Source organism: Mercurialis annua, linkage group LG2 (assembly GCF_937616625.2).
Source record: "Mercurialis annua linkage group LG2, ddMerAnnu1.2, whole genome shotgun sequence".
In the NCBI taxonomy this organism is placed as follows: Eukaryota; Viridiplantae; Streptophyta; class Magnoliopsida; order Malpighiales; family Euphorbiaceae; genus Mercurialis; species Mercurialis annua.
Window position 1 is genome coordinate 57399835 of NC_065571.1, and position 16720 is coordinate 57416554.

Consider the following 16720-nt stretch of genomic DNA (forward strand, 5'->3'; position numbering starts at 1 on the left):
CTTGTTCTTCAAAGTTTATCATCCAATACGTCCTTATACTATTTGTTTTTAACTTAACGGATCTTTTAATGGATGAAAATTATGAATGTATAGTTTAATCGCCATTAAGTGATTTACAATTGCCACGTTGGAAATACAAAAAAATCTCTGTATACATTCAAATTTTTATTTATTTGTTTTTTTTTTAAATTGTATCATGCAACAGACGCTTATGCTTATAATTTGTTTGTTTATCTGGTGTCTCTCCAAATTTAATGATGTACCTATTTTTTCGACGTGTTGATTTATGTGGACATTTAAATTCAGCCTCGCATGCGGGTGTAACCCACACTCCTTTTTTATTCCAAAAAATACCCATAAATTCACAATAAACTAAATATAAAGACTAGAGAATATTTTAAAAAAAAAAACATCAAATAAATAAATAATTTAAAATATAAGAACCTGGAGATGAATTTTGTCTTTTTATTATTTAGGATGTGAAAACAAAATATTTACCCTAGTAATAGGAATAGGTATGGATAGGGAGAGTACAAATCTGAAATCAGAAATCAGAAATCACAAATAAATTAGTCCCTATTTATTTTCATGCCACTTTTCTCTCTCTATTTCACATCCATTCCAACCAGACTCCAATCTCTCCTCTCACTACCAAAACCAATCAGACAGCACCCATCAAACCCACTTAATACATACGTATTCTAGAACCTCTGATATGCCATGGATTCGTTTGTTGTGGTAGAATTACAAGCTTTCTTCTTTGGGTATCTTTTTTTCTTTCTTTTTCTTCATCTGGGCCCTCCTTATTTAGAATTCAATTTCATGCCCTTTTTTGCTTGCAGGTTGTAATGTGCTGCTCTGCTGCTTATTGAGCTCGTTTTATTCTGTATTCCTGATTATGGATTTATCTGTTGAAGGTTAAATTTTCAATCTTTGTGATGTTTGCTGCTTATTGATTCTGATTTTTACTTTATTTTATTGATTAAAGTTTGTGTATTTACTGCTTTTATTAGCTGTTTATTGCTGAAAGTTGTTGAATTTTCGATAACCAATCTCAGCATTTTAGTATATTTTTTGGTTAAAGAATATAAATATTGTGGTTGGTGATTTTTGAGGTGGGTGAACTCTTTTTTCTGTTGATTATTTTATTTGATGGACCATTGTCTTTCTGGCATGCCACTATGTCATTTAACAGCTTGTTTATAGCCCCTGTGGAAGTGCAGAGGCATTATAAAGTTGAAATCTTTTTTTAGTTTTTTTTTATTGTGTGTTTGTTTTGTTGTGTGATGCAGATTTAATTTAAGGTGTATTAGTGCCGATTCTTAACAGAAGCATATAAGATCGTTCTGTGTGATATATATTGTTGATGCAGCTGAGTGGTTTTGTTCAGCAAGTCAACCATTTGGTTACATGTATTTGTGTATTAATAAGTCAAAAGGAAATGTAGAATAAAGGAGTTAATTTTTTTCCTAATGTGTTAGTTATGGGCGCAAGTTCGTTTCACACTGGTGCATTTAGTTAGTTAATTGAGTTCTTGGTGGTGGGTCATTGTCTTGTTTGATTTTTATTTTTTGCTTGTCAAGCTTATTGGTCAACGGCATCTTAGGTAGGAGAAGAGATTAGAAATATAGTCAGAGTTCTTTCTTATTTTCTACATATGCATACATGAATGAATACACATGAATATTTGATTAGAAAACTCTTGCCTTTTCCGGGTCTTTGCTTAGACAGAAGTCAAAAAGTTAAAACTTATTCCTCTTTTCCTCCTTGTTCCTAGGAAGTGCACTTGATCCATCCAAATGCACCAAGCTAAGCATGGATGAAAAGAGGGAGTTTGTCTATCAATTATCAAAGTGCTCAGGTGCCTCTGAAAAGCTGCAGTCATGGAGCCGTCAGGAAATTTTGCAGATTCTGTGTGTGGAGATGGGGAAAGAGAGGAAATATACAGGCTTGACGAAGTTAAAAATCATAGAGCATCTCCTCAGAATTGTGTCTGAAAAGAAAGCAGGCGAGTGCGATGTCACAACAGATGCTGAGACAGAACCATCTCCTGCATCTGTCCATATATCTTCTAAAAGGCAAAGAAAAACTGATAATCCTTCACGGATAACCGTTTCTGTGAACTATAATGCCAGCAGCAGCGGAGGAAATGATTTAGGTAATACTGTATACTGTAAAAACTCAGCTTGCAGAGCTGTCTTAAAGCAAGATGCTGCATTTTGCAAGAGGTGTTCATGCTGCATCTGTTATAAGTATGATGACAACAAAGATCCTAGCCTGTGGCTAACTTGCAGCTCAGAGCCTCCATTCCAGGCTGTTGCATGTGGAATGTCCTGTCATCTTGATTGTGCCTTAAAACATGAAAATACTGGTATTGGAAAAGATGGACATGACGGGAGCTTTCGCTGTATAGCTTGCTGGAAAGTAAATGATTTGCTTGGGTGAGTATTCCTGGATGTTAGTTTTATTTTGTTAATATTTAATCTTCTGCTTCTGAAGCCTGTTTACCGTGGTTACATATGCTTTATCATTTTGTATATCTTCAAATCCTAAAAAAAATATTAATAGAGATGTTAGTAATTCTTTCATGTCTCCTTTTTTGTAAGCCATTGTTATTTGGATGCCTAAGTTTTAGCTTTTGATATAGTATCATGACTGAATATCTGCGAGCGGTGAGACTAAAAGAGATAGAAAGGCCTTTCGGTAGCTTGAGATTATATGAAGGTGAATCATTGATATATTTTAATATTATGCTCTTTTTATGTCGTTGCTGTAGTTCTGAGTGATATGCCATGCTTCTCTCAGGACTGCTGAGTCATGGATTTCCTTTATTGCTGGAAGTTGATCTTTTATAGTTAAATTTTCTATTGGGGCTCCAGTGCCTTCTGGTACTGTGGTTTGTGATTTACAATGTCTGGAGACTTTAAAACTGTCACCTAGCTCATTGTTCTTTGTTTCACAAAACGCTCTCTTTATACTTAATTGGTTTGGTAACTCGATTACCATTTAATTTTTGCCTAGATGGCATCACATTTTAGGAATGGGAGAAGGGTATTCTCTGAGAGTAGTCCATACTTGTCTATCATCTTAATGGATTTAGATTCAAACAAAGCTTGTTGCAAATAAGATGATGCTCTTCAGACTTCATATCTGAGACCTTATTACTCTATTAAGAACTTCTTGCTGAAGCTATTGCTTTAATTTTGTCTTGAGTTTGCTTGTAGAACTTTTAAACTTAAAGAGTTATTTTCTATTCTTCAAGAACTTTCACCAGATACCCAAATTCACCCACCATTTTATCCCAAGATACCAGTGATGACTGCTGTTGATTCTACTGGTGCAGTATCGATTCGTGATTTCTGTTATATTTATTAACCCAAAGACAAAGAGTATTCTTAACACATGGTCTCTGAAAGTTGCCCAAAAATTGGCGTAACAATTGATATGATGGCACTTTGGATACATTTTTAACCGTTCTTTTGACTTCTCAGCTTTTCTACACTAAGTTTCTCATCCTTCATTCTGTTCTTTTCTTTAGCATTATTGCGCCTTTGTCAATTTCACAAAGTTATAGACTTTTAAGTACAAGAATGCAGAATCCAGGTGTTAGTGATTATCATATTTTTGGAATGAAGTTTTGTCACAATGGGTAGAGGCGCTGACAAACTTTTAGGATTGATTATGTGGTTTTGAACATCTGGAAATCTAATTAAGTTGACGTGGATGATTGATCTGTCATGTGGAGTTTTTGGAATTGGTACATGAAGTTGTACTGTTTGAGTAGAGGATTTGTACTCTTATTATTAGGATACCATGTCTACTGAATGAATGTTAGTCTTTCACATTGTTCTTACATATGAGTTCCAGAAGTTGATATAGAGCTTTCATCATGATAAATGCTGATAAATCATTATAACTTTATTTAAGCTGACAGTGAAGGAAGCTAAGGCTTTGCAGCAAATTAAAATAGGAAACTCTACCTTCCTGGAACTCTCGGGCGTTAAAATGATAATACTCAACTTGTATGCATTGTTGATTTCATCAATAAAGTCGGCATGAATGTGGGAAAATATGTTTGCAATATTTATTGGTGTCTACTAGTCGTGTTTTACTGCCTTTTCTTAATTCATGTTTGGCAGTGCTGAAAGCATGTCTAAATCTCCGCTCCTTTTTCCTTAGATAGTGCACTTTTGATCTGCGTGCAAATTCTATTTAGATTTACTGGTATCAAGCATTGACTTTCAGATCTTTTATTATTCAATGGAAGATATGAAGTAACTTGACGATCTTTATGGGATACTCTTTAACATCAGTATTTTGTTCCCTTACCTTTTTTTACCTGAAACAAAAAATTATTTTCAAGGCCTTTTGAACTATGGTTGTTAAACCCTTTAACGGTTGGAAGCCTAGTTTATGTTCTCCATGTGTTGTAACTTTATTGGGAAAATCCTTTGGTCTATCCCAACACCAAAAGCTCAGATTACTGAATGTTCATGAGAAAAGGCTACTGGTGACATCTTGTTCATGACCTGAGAAATATAGCTCTTAAGAATTTAATACATGAGATGTGATGATTTACCATCCAAAGCTGCGGTATCACTTCCTACAGCTTCCTGAAGAACTTGGAACATGATACTATTATTATTTTTATTGTCATTGGCTTATGAAAGATGAGCCGATTTGGAACATGATCCTCCAGGGATCTTTCATTCGCATTTTTTTAGTCAAGAACTATTGAACTCTTGGACTTCCGATGTACTCAAAAGCTGAAGTAATAGGTAGGGATGATAGGATTTGAACCCTTTAAATGTGTGTTTATTGTGGAACGACAAGCGCCTTTGATAATGACTTAATGGAAAGTAAGCACATACTTGTATGCCACACTTGTAAATTTCCTTGTGCTGCATTTGTTTGTTGCACGTAGTAACATTTCCTTAATGACCATGAATGTTCAACTAATTGTGTGATTGGCATTTTAATTTTGTTCAGATGCTGGAGAAAACAATTGTTGATGGCAAAAGATACCAGGCGAGTAGACATACTATGCTATCGTGTATCCTTAAGCCAAAAACTTCTTAACAGGACAGGGAAGTATAAAAAACTATACGAGATTGTAGATGAAGCTGCAAAGCAGCTTGAAGATGAAGTTGGTCCATTAACTGGCTTACCTGTAAAGATGGGTAGGGGTATCGTCAACAGACTTTCTTCTGGACCGGAGGTTCAAAAGTTGTGTGCTTTTGCTTTGGAGTCGCTGGACAAAATTCTTTCAAGTACGGTTATGCATCCATTCTCTGCTCCTATACCAAGAGGTAGCTCTAAATTCATCTATATTCTTTTGTTTATTCTATTCTGCAGTTTCTTTTCTGACACTTCTCCACCGAGATTTTTCTTACGGAAACTCAGAAAGTAATTAGGGTGTTGCTGGTGGAAATATTGTGTTTCACGTTTGGCAGTTCTGAAAGCATAAACTTATAAGAAAATTATCTTTCTGCTTTTCTTATGTGCAACATTTACAGACTTAAATGCAACTGCTTCAACAACGGTCCGAATTGAAGGTGTAAATTCGACTTCACTTGCAGTGGTTTTTGGTTCTGAAAATAATTCACCAGATACTGTTATAGGCTATACCTTATGGCATCGCAAGGCTGAGGATACAAATTATCCAGTAGAACCAACATGCATGCTGTTTGTTCCAAATACGAGGTTTGTTGTTACTGGCCTTTATCCTGCTACGAAGTACAACTTCAAAGCTGTTTCCTTCAACGACATAAGGAGGGAAATGAGCATGTGTGAAGTTCAGTGCTGTACACTGGATGAAGTCCCGAACTGCTCAGGTGTGGAAAGAAGTCAAAGCCCAGTGACCAATTGTAGCAGTCTTTCTAATCCATCTTCTATGGAAGATGAAACTAATCACAATGCCCCATGTCGTGACCAAATTGTAAACCGCGCTGACGATTATCCTAGTTTTAGTAAGGGTGATGAGAAAACATTTTCTGCCAATCAGTTGAATGGTATCGTAAGTTGTGATGGAGCAGGTGACGGTAGGACCTTAGCAGATACAAGTACAATTCCCTTGTTAGCTGAGGAACATGACATGCCGATAGTTACCTCCGCTCCTGCTTGTGATGTGAACAAGCATTCGCAGGAGAGCCAAATAGTTGATGAGACGAGCACCGAAAATGGATCAGATACCCCTATTCAGGTTGGCTTGGAATGTGTGCCATTTGTGAGTAATATGGAAGCTAGCTTGCCAATTACTCCCTGCAAGTTGGAAATGATCAAGGACGTGCAAGGAAGACATGGAAGGTCCAAATCCAGCAACAAGGATTTGTCGAATGGAAATGGGAAAGGAGAAGAGGCCCAAGACAGAAGCACGTCAAAGAAGAGAAACGGGGAAAGACGAGATGAAGAATGCATGGCTAATGCTCATTCAGACAGGGATTTGGAATATTATATAAAGGTGATCAGATGGTTAGAATGTGAGGGACATATAGAGAAGAATTTTAGGCAGAAATTCTTGACTTGGTACAGCTTAAGAGCAACACCACAAGAGGTTAGGGTTGTGAAGGTATTTGTCGATACATTCATTCAGGATCCGGCATCTCTTGCAGAGCAGCTTGTTGATACGTTCTCAGAATGTGTTTCAAGTAGGAATTCATCGACCGTGCCAGCGGGATTCTGCATGAAGCTTTGGCATTGAGACAACCTTACCATATTGTGACGATTAGATAACATAATTTACCACACCGAGCCGAAGCAGGTTCGTGCGGGAGTAATTCTTTAAACTCGATTAACATTATTGGTTAAGACTAGTTTGCCATGATTTACATATGTCATCAGCATTTGCCATTCATTAGTTGTAAGAGTATCAGATTTGATTTTCTTTCATAATATAGTGTCCTTCTCAAAATCATTTTAATTTTTGGAATTGGCAGTTGATGACTTGATGTGTTATGGTGGCTATAAATTCATATTAACTGCAATTGCATTATTATATAAAAAGTCCTTGAATGGTTGAATTTGATGTTGGTGCCATGCCCTTGAGATTGGTTTATTTTCTTTTCTTTTTCAGTTCACATATTCCAACTTTGACAAGAACAACCACAGAATTGGAAAAAGAAAAAAAAGACCATGATCTTATTGCATGGATTATTATTGGCTAATAATAAACTGTTCTTAGATGGTTTTATGATTGTTTTATGAGCAAATTACTCTAAGACCCCTCACATTTGTCATAATTCACAGTTTGGTATTCCTTATTTGAAAATCAAACGAGTACCTCAGTTTTGATTTTATAAACTATAAGGCCCTTCTGTTAAATATAGGTACCAAATCGTTAACGGAATGAAACGTGAGGTACCAAAACGTTTGCAAATCGTTTGAAAATGAGGTATCAAATCGTTTATATACCAAATCGTTTATATAATTAAAACTGAGGTATCAAATTGTTTGAAAGTAAATATTAAATTATTAACGGAACTAACAGAAGGGTCTTATAGTTTAAAAAATCAAAAATGAGGTATCAAATCGTTTGATTTTCAAACAACATGTACCAAACTGTGAATTATAACAAACGTGAGGGGTTTTAGAGTAATTTGCTCTTGTTTTATTAGTAGCAACAAGTATTGCACAAATTTTTATATACATATTGTTTTTCAAGAAAAATTATTGTACGCAACCGTTGTGCCACGTCATTTGTGCAATAAACTAATGGTGTGTTAGTCATGTGGAAAAGTTAATAATAAAAAAATTAAGCAATAATTAAAAGATATCCTATCGTAAATGTTCATTGACTTGACACGGCATTAACCAATACACGGAATAATCACTCTTTTTTAATCATTTGAGGAAAACGAGCACTTGTGAGATGATTTGATCTTGTGATTTGGGAAGATTGCTACGTTTTGTTAATTATCAATTGTCATTGTATTAGTGATTTTATAAGGCCTAATTACTTAAAAAATCCTCACCTTATAATATTTTTTCATTTATACCATGACCTAAGAAGAAGTTCATTTGTACCATTTTTTTGATTTTTCGTTTTCAACTCTACTCTAAAACACTAAATTGAACTTTTTTTATTTAGAAAAAACTTAAAATAATCCTTCATTTTTTAACTTATTTGTATTTTTTCAAATAGAAAAAAGATGATATAATCCTTCTATTTAATTATTTTTAATATTTTCATCCTTTAATTAATTAAATTGTCAAAAAATAAAATTTTGGGGTACAATTGAAAACGAAAAACCAAAAAAAGGGTACAAATGAACTTTTTTCTAGGTCAGAGTATAAACGAAAAAATATTTTAAGGTGAAGGTTTTTTTAAGTAATTAAGCCTTTTTATAATAATTTATATGCACTTTGAAGTTTGACATCACATATCGTATAATTGATTGGATATGAAACCGCCATAACTTCCAACAAAAGTAACAAGAAAAATAAATTGCTTCACTTTTTATTAATTTTCACTATCAGAAAAATACAATCTTGCAAAACTATTCACAATTGAATAATTCTTTTACTAAATTTTAATTTTAAATAGATATATACAAGCCACATATATATGCTCATTAATTTCTGAAATGACCAATTTTAATTTACTTTGCATATGACTAGAATCTCAACTTCTCCAGTTCTGCTTCTTTTACGAAAATGTAAAACCAAACCCCACATCAACCAAATCCATGCACACATTATCACCAATGGGTCTGCTTGTTTCACTTTTTTAACAAGCAAAATTCTAGCCTTTTATGCACTCTCACAAAATGGAGACATAAACTATGCACAAACTGTTTTCAATCAAATTGCATCACCCAATGCCTTTGATTTCAATTCTATGATTTTGGGTTTCTTTCAAGATTCATTACCTCAAAAAAGTATTTCACTTTTTGCACACATGAGTAGCTTGAGAATTGAACCAAATAGCCATACTTTTACTAGTTTGGTTAAGTGTTGTTCTTGTTTGTGCTTGCTTGATCAAATTCATGGTCTGATATTGAAATTTGGGTATAATTCTGATGTTTATGTTGTTAGTTCTGTTGTTAATATGTATTCCAAATTTGGTGAAATGGACTTTGCTAGGCAAGTTTTTGATGAAAGTAGGAATGTGAATGTGGTTTGTCGGACTAGTCTTGTTAGTGGGTATTGTAGTAATGGATTGGTTAGTGAAGCCCGTGAGGTGTTTGATAAAATGCCAGACAGAAATGAAGTTTCTTGTAGTGCAATGGTTTCCGGGTATGTTCAGAATGGTTTCTTTAATGAGGGTATCGAGTTGTTTCAAGAATTGAAGAGTTTTGGTAATGTGAAGTTTAATGGGTCTCTTTTGGTTAGTGTTCTTAATGCTTGTGCAGCTATAGGTGCATTTGAAGAGGGGAAATGGATTCATAACTATGTTGATAAGACTGGCATTTATAGTGAGGTTCAGATAGACACTGCATTGGTTGATTTTTATGCGAAATGTGGATACGTAAAAGAGGCAGTTGATATATTTACCAGAATGCCACGTAAAGATGTTACAACTTGGAGTTCTATGATTTTAGGGTTAGCAATCAATGGAGAGAGTCGAAGAGGAATCGAGCTTTTTGCAGAGATGGAGAGAAATCGACATAAACCAAACGCCGTGACTTTTATTGGAGTTCTTACAGCTTGTAATCACAAATCTTTGGTAAGTGAAGCTTATCGTTTATTCGGACGCATGATTACAGTTTATGGCATTGAGCCTGTGATTGAACATTATGGGTGCATGGTTGATCTGTTAGCTCGAGCTGGAATGATTAAAGCAGCGGAGATATTAATAAATTCAATGCCGATGAAACCAGACGGAGCTATATGGAACTCTTTGCTCAATGGGTGTGTAATGCATGGAGATGTCTATGTGGGGGAGAAGATAGGGAGAATTCTTATCCAATTAGAGCCTACACATAGCGGAAGATATGTGCTTGTGTCAAACATGTATGCAGCCAAGGGCAGCTGGGAGGAAGTATTTAGGTTAAGGAAAAGAATGAAAGAGAGGGGAGTAGTTACTTCTTCCGGCTGGAGTTTTGTTGAGATTGGTGGGATTGTTCATAAGTTTGTTGCTGATGATAAGTCCCATTCTCATTTTGGAGATATCTACAAATTTCTCAACCAATTGAATGAGCAACTTCATTGTTTTTCCATTGTGGAAAATGCATACTTTTGTGAATAGGTTGATTTCATATGCAGAACCGAAGGCACTAATGAAGGATTGAAGAACAAGTGAAAAGGACACATGGTGAGTTCTTTAGTTCAATTTTTTTTAATTGTTTCCTTAGAGAAGTTCGAATCCAGAGATCTAGTAGTTTCCCTTTAGCATATGTCGTTAAAAAAATAAAAGCAGTGAAGCTATTACTGATGGAGAGATATTACAAATGGCAGGTGAATGTTGTGAAAGGTTTAAAGTTATATGAGGACATGTTTACTGATTCCGAGCTGTCTAAGTTGATGGATTGTGTTAATGAACTCCGAGTTGTTGGTCAGAATGGACAACTTGAAGGTACATAGCTGAGCTCCTTTTTTTTTATGATTAATCTTCGGTTGAAGTTTCAGATGGTAATAAGAGTTCTACCGTTGTTTTGACGCGGTTAGCCATTCTTATTATGGCATTTCTACGAGCAACTTTTGTATTGAAAAGATTTTCTTTAACTAAAATCAAATTTTCAGTTACTTATAGGGATAAGTAATATCGAATTTTCTCGCGTTGGGAAAGAAATTCTGATTAAAATTGCGGCACAAGCTCTTCACACGTATGTTATGAGTGTTTATTTGTTACCATGGGATTTGAAAAGCCGAGGTGCATGAGGCATAGCTTGGATGAGATGGGAAAGGTTATGAGTTCAGAAGAGTTTCGGATGTATGGGGTTTAGGAAAATTCATGAGTTTAATGTCTCAATTTTAGGGAAGAATGGATGTCGTATGCTTACTCAACCTAATTTCTTGGCATCAAAGAGTTATAAGGCTCATTATTTTCCAAACACAAGTTCTCTTGAAGCTTCAATTAGTAACAGTCTTTTATGTGTAGAAGCATCATTTCTGCTCAGAAGATCATCTCTGAAGGAACGATCCGGAGAATAGTTAATGATAGGGATATTCATCAAGGGACAGATGCTTCACTGCCAGATCAAGAGAACCCATTTATTATCATGTCTTTATGCTGGTTTGAATGATTCTCTGGAGTCTTTGGCAAAATAGAAATGGAGCAGTTTGGCATCACATATTTAAACCAGCGAAAGAATAGTAATTATGGCAGCTTCTTTTTTGACAGATCAGTATGGAATATGGATAGGGTTGATTTATATGAGGATGATGGTGCTCGTTGCTGGACTTGACACGTGGAAGGATGGAAAGAAAACGCAATGCAGATGGTTCTCTGGAGGCAACGATGCAGGCAATGGAGGAGTTTTGCGAGATCATAACGGCTTAATGACAGTGGCTAAGAGTGGGATTCTGGAAGGAATTTGTGATGCTGGGCTGGCAGAAGTCTTAGGCCTATAGGAATTTCTTAGTTGGTTGAAAGAAAATAGAATTTCAAGGGTGAAGGTTGATTTGAGTTACTATGGTCTTTGGATTGATAAATGTAAGGTTTTTTTTAATGGGTTAAAGTGATTGCAGAATTAATTTTCTGTATAGATCAGCCAATTAATGTCAATCATCATCCAAATTATTTGTCTAGTTTTCTGTTTTGGGGTTACAATCCCCCAAATTTTCTTGAAATTTGCTGAGATTTGAAGGTTTTTAATAAAGATTGTCCTATGCTGAATTCAAACAAAAAAAGTAATATTCGTATATGTTGAATGTAGGTGAAACAGTCATTTGATTCAACAAGCATGTGAAATGGAATAAGAGAGAGCAGATTTCAGCTTGGAAGTGCGTTTTTTGGACATATACAAGTAAAAATCAAACAGGTAAGTATATTTCTTCAGAATTATGGAGTAACTATCCCCTATTTCAATTGTTCAACTAGAAATATTCTTTAATTAAGTATTTTGATGTGCACTAATTACTTTACATACTCCTGGCATTTTGTATACATGATCATATAGGAATCGTGTCGATTTATTTTCGTGACACAATTAAATTAAATATGAATACGATATAAACAATAACCGTATTTCATATGTGAAATCCAAGCACGGCGTGTTTTTAATATAGATTACTCGACATAATACATAGAACGATGCTTAATAAAATGTATTATCGAGTCAAGGTATTCAAATAGCTTGTTTAAACACATTGATTATCTAGAAATATATAAATTTATTTAATATACATTGGTAGATTTATTCACACGTATTAAAATAAACAACATAATAATCTTATAGTATAATGTAAAAATATAAAAATAATTAATAAAAAATTAAATAATGTTTAATTTTAAATACTAAATACATATTTGTTTTCAATAGACAAAATATAAATTTGGATCTTTGTATTTGTCCATTTTTTGACATGAAATCCATGCACTTCTATCTCTCAACGTGAATTTTAATACTTTTAGTTTTGTAGATGTTATGCCCTTTCGTTATGGAAATGAAGTGGGTCTTCACGTACTATTAATGCGACTAGAATAAAATTTTCTTATTTGTGTTTTTACATTTAACTTTTATTTTTACACGTAGGCCTTGTATTTTTATTTTTATCTGTATTAAATCCCTCAACATATTATTTTTCAGTCTTTTATGTTGGAGGAGTCTAATATCTATCTATATCTATACTATATGTAAAAGCACGGATGGGGGGGGACAGGCAAATTTACTGAATAATCCTTTTCAGTTTATTACTAAATAAAGGTTTTATAGTCATTAACTAATTAGTTATTTAATTAATCATTATTGTAATTAAAGTCCTAATTAGAATAGGTAGCTAAATTATCTCCAATTTAATTTTTAGTATGTAAAAACTAACTAAATTGTCTCCAAATTAGTAGGAATACCTATCTTTTAGTTTGATTTAACTACAAAATTAAAATACTGTATTTGATCAATATATTATTATTTAAATTTCTATCTTATTATTTTTAAAGATATTGTTAATAAAAATAAGTTAATTATTTAATTATGATTATTATAAAACCAATAAAAAAATAAATTCAGTATGGAAAAAAATTTAATAACCGAATATATTAGATTTACTTTTACAAAAATTCTTAACTAATTTAATATTAATTATAAATAAAAAATTAATATAACTATAAAAAATTTACTAATATGTACATTGACGAGTTACGTTACGAGACACGTGCATAGCACGTAATGTGAAACTAGTAAAAATAAAAGTATACAAACTTAATGTTAGCAAATGAAAGTGTAGAGATCTAATGTCAAAAACAAATAAAATGCAGGGACCTAAATGCAATATGCTTTACATCTACAACAATGTAAATCTATTATCATATCTAACTACAAGCCAATGATCTCTAGCTCAGTTGGTTAAGAGTGAGGCATCATGTCTCAAGGGGCGTGGATTCGAATCCCCTTGTGGACAAAAAAGATGAATATTATTGAAGATTTATGGAGAAGGCTACAAGCGTTAGAAGCGACGGATGCGGCATCGTCCCGCCACAATGGCGAGTCCTGTAAAGCGATGTATTCAACGTAACACGGCGTGGATGGCGTGAATGGCGTATAATTTATATATATTTGTAATGTCGTAGATGTAGTTAGTTTAAATTAATCTACCTCTGTTAAAAAAAAAAAAAAAAAACTACAAATCCAAACAACTCTTACGACACTAATTGATTCCCCAAAACCAGACGGTTTAGGTGATGTCTTCAACAGTTCAGAGAACTTGTCAGAAGCGCATTGCATGGTGGGTCCTAACTAACAAACGCTTGCCAAGTATTACTATGCCAAACCAAATGGTAGTGGTGACTGGTGAATGGTGATGATACCAAAGCTTCAAACTCTAACAAAACTCTCTAACATAACACTCAATGCTCTAACAAACCACGTATCACCTCACATCACATATACCTCGATTGTGTAAAAACGAACCAAATCGAATTTGATTCAATTTGATTTTCGTTCCATCTTCAAAAAAAAAAGTAGTTAAATTTTGATATAAAATAAATTAAAAAACTCAAACTGAATTGTAAACGGAGGGTGAGTATAGTTCGATTCATTCGGTTTGGTTTAATAAGATTTAAAACCAATCACATTTTAAGGAAAAAATAAAAACTAAACTGCTGCACTAATACAAAATTTCAGTTCAGTTAACTAAATTTTACCATTTGGTTCAGTTTGATTTGATTCGGTTTAGTTAATATGAATTTAGATAAAATTATACATAAAAATCAAATTAATATGTATTAATTAATACTTATATACGTGTGTTAGTTTATATACATATAAATTATATTATTTTAAAGTTCGGTTTTTCGGTCGGTTCGGTTAATTAATAGTAAAAACCAAATCAAAACTCCTTTTGGCATTTTGTTGAACTAACTCTATCATCTTTCCAAAATAAACACACTCACTCACTCACTAGTTATTTTTTCTTTGCTTCCATTTCATTCATCATTCTCTCTTTACCTCAAACCAAATGTCTGCTGCAACCTTCACAGCTTCTATTGCAGGTTCTGGTTATCATGGCCTAAAACTTAACTCAACAAACCAACATTTCGCAGCCAAAGATTCTGTTGCATGGAGCCGTAAGACTGTCTCAAATGGCTCAAAAACCTACTGTATGAAGGTAATGTGATGAATTATATATATTGTGGTTGGGAAATGTTAGTTGCTGATTGTGTTATTTTGGTGTTGGTGTTGATGATATAGACATGGAACCCGATTGATAACAAGAAGTTTGAGACTCTGTCCTACCTTCCTCCGCTTTCTGATGAGTCTATTGCGAAGGAGGTTGAGTACATGATCCTTAAGGGTTGGATCCCTTGCCTTGAATTTGATGAGGTAATATTAAGTTGATGGTTTATCTGTTATGTCATGCATGTTCAATTAAAACACATTTTCATTTTTATTTAAAGAAGATGTTAATATTAGGCCAAATGTTATAAAAAGGCCAAACTTTTCATAAAAGTTTCACAAAAGTCCTGACCTTTCAATTTTGTCGATTTTGGCCAAAAACAAATTATTTGGTTTCAATTGTGGCCAACTCTCAATTTGATTTCAATTTGCCTATGTGACGCCTATGTGGCATGTCAAATATTGAAAAGTGGGGACTTTTGTGAAACCAAATAATTCATTTTCGGCCAAAATCGACAAAATTGAAAGGTCAGGACTTTTGTGAAACCAAATAATCAGTTTTTGGCCAAAATCGACAAAATTGAAAGGTCAGGACTTTTGTGAAACTTTTGTGAAAGGTTTGACCTTTTTACAACATTTGGCCTTAATATTACTATAAGCCCTATAAATCAAAGGGACAGGATGGGTAGCTGTTCTTAACTATCTGTCACGGTCTAGGTAGCAATGGCACTTCATTCAATCAACTTTTTCCGGAAATTTTAGCGTTTCAGATACGAAACATCATTTTTCATACAAAAACCTTTAAATAACAAAGTTCCGCCGTGTCCGTGCTCTTAGGTCACAGTCACTGGTTGTTCCTGTTAGATAATATCATAATAACATAACTAATGTTAGAGCTTCATTTAACAAATTTTTGATGAATTGATTAATTGATAGTGTCTAACCCATCCAAAAATTATTTTCATAATCATAATCATGTTTCTCCTTTTTTCTAATTGCTGTCGATTTTCTCCTATTTTACTTCTTTTATAATTATCTCATGCACTAGATGGACACGTCATTTTATAATACATCTCATGAGTTGATGGATTTTATTTTTTTAATCTTTCCTTATTTTCTAATTCTATCATTACCTATGTAAACAGTAGATTAATCATCATAAGTATCCCTGTGTTAGTGTAATGTTTAAATTATTTACATATACAATCATCAACCTTTTTCTTCTATTTTTCATATCTATGTGTTAGCATGTTTATGTTATATACAAACACAGTAGTCAGCCATTTTTCTCTTATTTTACCTTCATTTTTCATTGCCTATAAAGATGATAGATCAGTCCTCTTTAGTATCCATGTATAATATAGAATGGTGGATGAAATTTCTTCTGTGGTAAATTTAGTTTTTTTGTTGTTAAACCTGATTAATAGTGTTGAAAATGTAATAGAAGGGGGATGTGCATAGAGAGAATAGCAGAATGCCAGGATACTATGATGGGAGGTATTGGACATTGTGGAAGCTGCCCATGTTTGGATGCAATGACTCATCTCAAGTGCTCAATCAAATCAATGAATGTAAAAAGGCTTACCCGAATGCCTATATCCGCTGCTTGGCTTTCGACAACCATCGCCAGGCTCAGTGCATGTCCTTCGTCATTCAAAAACCTAAAAAAAACTAAGCGTGGATGATGACGATGGGTTCTGTTCGACCAAATAAGATGGTGATGCTTTTGGGTTTATCCAAATGACAATGTTTTAATAATTAAGTTAATGGATTTGAATAAGCAATTTTTTGTTGTAAGCACATGATTTTGGGATTTGTTTTTAAATATGTGATGAGAAACGCCCATGGTTTGGCAAAAAAAAAAGATCTGCTAGGCAGTTTCTCTTATTCTTGCATTTCACATTCCACAATTTCCTATAAGCTAAAATAGGAAAACTAAGCTGTGGGTAGAAGCAATACGCAGGATAAGGCCAGGGTAAAGCAATAGTATTTGCTGCAATAGTAAT

The 16720-nt window shown here is 33.8% G+C and overlaps 3 protein-coding genes across 6 annotated transcripts; all 3 read left to right on the forward strand.

The window, feature by feature from the left end:
- Nucleotides 1-530: 530 nt before the first annotated feature.
- LOC126667918 (VIN3-like protein 2) lies at nucleotides 531-7024 on the forward strand. 2 transcript variants are annotated; one of them, XM_050361058.2, is made up of 5 exons: nucleotides 531-764; nucleotides 843-917; nucleotides 1778-2441; nucleotides 4990-5309; nucleotides 5517-7024. In XM_050361058.2, exons 2-5 carry the CDS (start codon nucleotides 899-901, stop codon nucleotides 6698-6700), a joined length of 2187 nt encoding a protein of 728 aa, XP_050217015.1. In that variant the 5' UTR covers nucleotides 531-764; nucleotides 843-898; the 3' UTR covers nucleotides 6701-7024. The 2 variants fall into 2 exon arrangements, with proteins under 2 accessions (XP_050217015.1, XP_050217016.1); XM_050361059.2 differs by having other exon boundaries at nucleotides 531-738.
- A 1409-nt stretch (nucleotides 7025-8433) lies between these two features.
- LOC126669909 (pentatricopeptide repeat-containing protein At5g48910-like) lies at nucleotides 8434-14706 on the forward strand. 3 transcript variants are annotated; one of them, XM_050363551.2, is made up of 5 exons: nucleotides 8434-10252; nucleotides 10396-10513; nucleotides 10681-11593; nucleotides 11817-11921; nucleotides 14591-14706. In XM_050363551.2, the coding sequence occupies exon 1, from the start codon at nucleotides 8609-8611 to the stop codon at nucleotides 10184-10186; it is 1578 nt and encodes a 525-aa protein (XP_050219508.1). In that variant the 5' UTR covers nucleotides 8434-8608; the 3' UTR covers nucleotides 10187-10252; nucleotides 10396-10513; nucleotides 10681-11593; nucleotides 11817-11921; nucleotides 14591-14706. The 3 variants fall into 3 exon arrangements, with proteins under 3 accessions (XP_050219508.1, XP_050219509.1, XP_050219507.1); XM_050363552.2 differs by having other exon boundaries at nucleotides 10691-11593; XM_050363550.2 differs by lacking the exon at nucleotides 10681-11593.
- LOC126669911 (ribulose bisphosphate carboxylase small subunit, chloroplastic 3-like) lies at nucleotides 14441-16601 on the forward strand. The gene is made up of 3 exons (XM_050363553.2): nucleotides 14441-14706; nucleotides 14790-14921; nucleotides 16159-16601. The coding sequence occupies exons 1-3, from the start codon at nucleotides 14557-14559 to the stop codon at nucleotides 16387-16389; spliced, it is 513 nt and encodes a 170-aa protein (XP_050219510.1). The 5' UTR covers nucleotides 14441-14556; the 3' UTR covers nucleotides 16390-16601.
- Nucleotides 16602-16720: the final 119 nt, after the last annotated feature.

What these genes read in the sequence shown, in the direction of transcription:
- LOC126667918 (XM_050361058.2), top strand. An exon ending in AAAGTAAATGATTTGCTTGG is followed by an intron (nt 2,442 to 4,989) that starts GTGAGTATTCCT and finishes AATTTTGTTCAG; the next exon opens with ATGCTGGAGAAAACAATTGT. An exon ending in CTCTGCTCCTATACCAAGAG is followed by an intron (nt 5,310 to 5,516) that starts GTAGCTCTAAAT and finishes CAACATTTACAG; the next exon opens with ACTTAAATGCAACTGCTTCA.
- LOC126669909 (XM_050363551.2), top strand. Translation starts at nt 8,609, where the DNA reads ATGACTAGAATCTCAACTTCTCCAGTTCTGCTTCTTTTACGAAAATGT.
- LOC126669911 (XM_050363553.2), top strand. Translation starts at nt 14,557, where the DNA reads ATGTCTGCTGCAACCTTCACAGCTTCTATTGCAGGTTCTGGTTATCAT. An exon ending in CAAAAACCTACTGTATGAAG is followed by an intron (nt 14,707 to 14,789) that starts GTAATGTGATGA and finishes TTGATGATATAG; the next exon opens with ACATGGAACCCGATTGATAA. An exon ending in CTTGCCTTGAATTTGATGAG is followed by an intron (nt 14,922 to 16,158) that starts GTAATATTAAGT and finishes AAAATGTAATAG; the next exon opens with AAGGGGGATGTGCATAGAGA.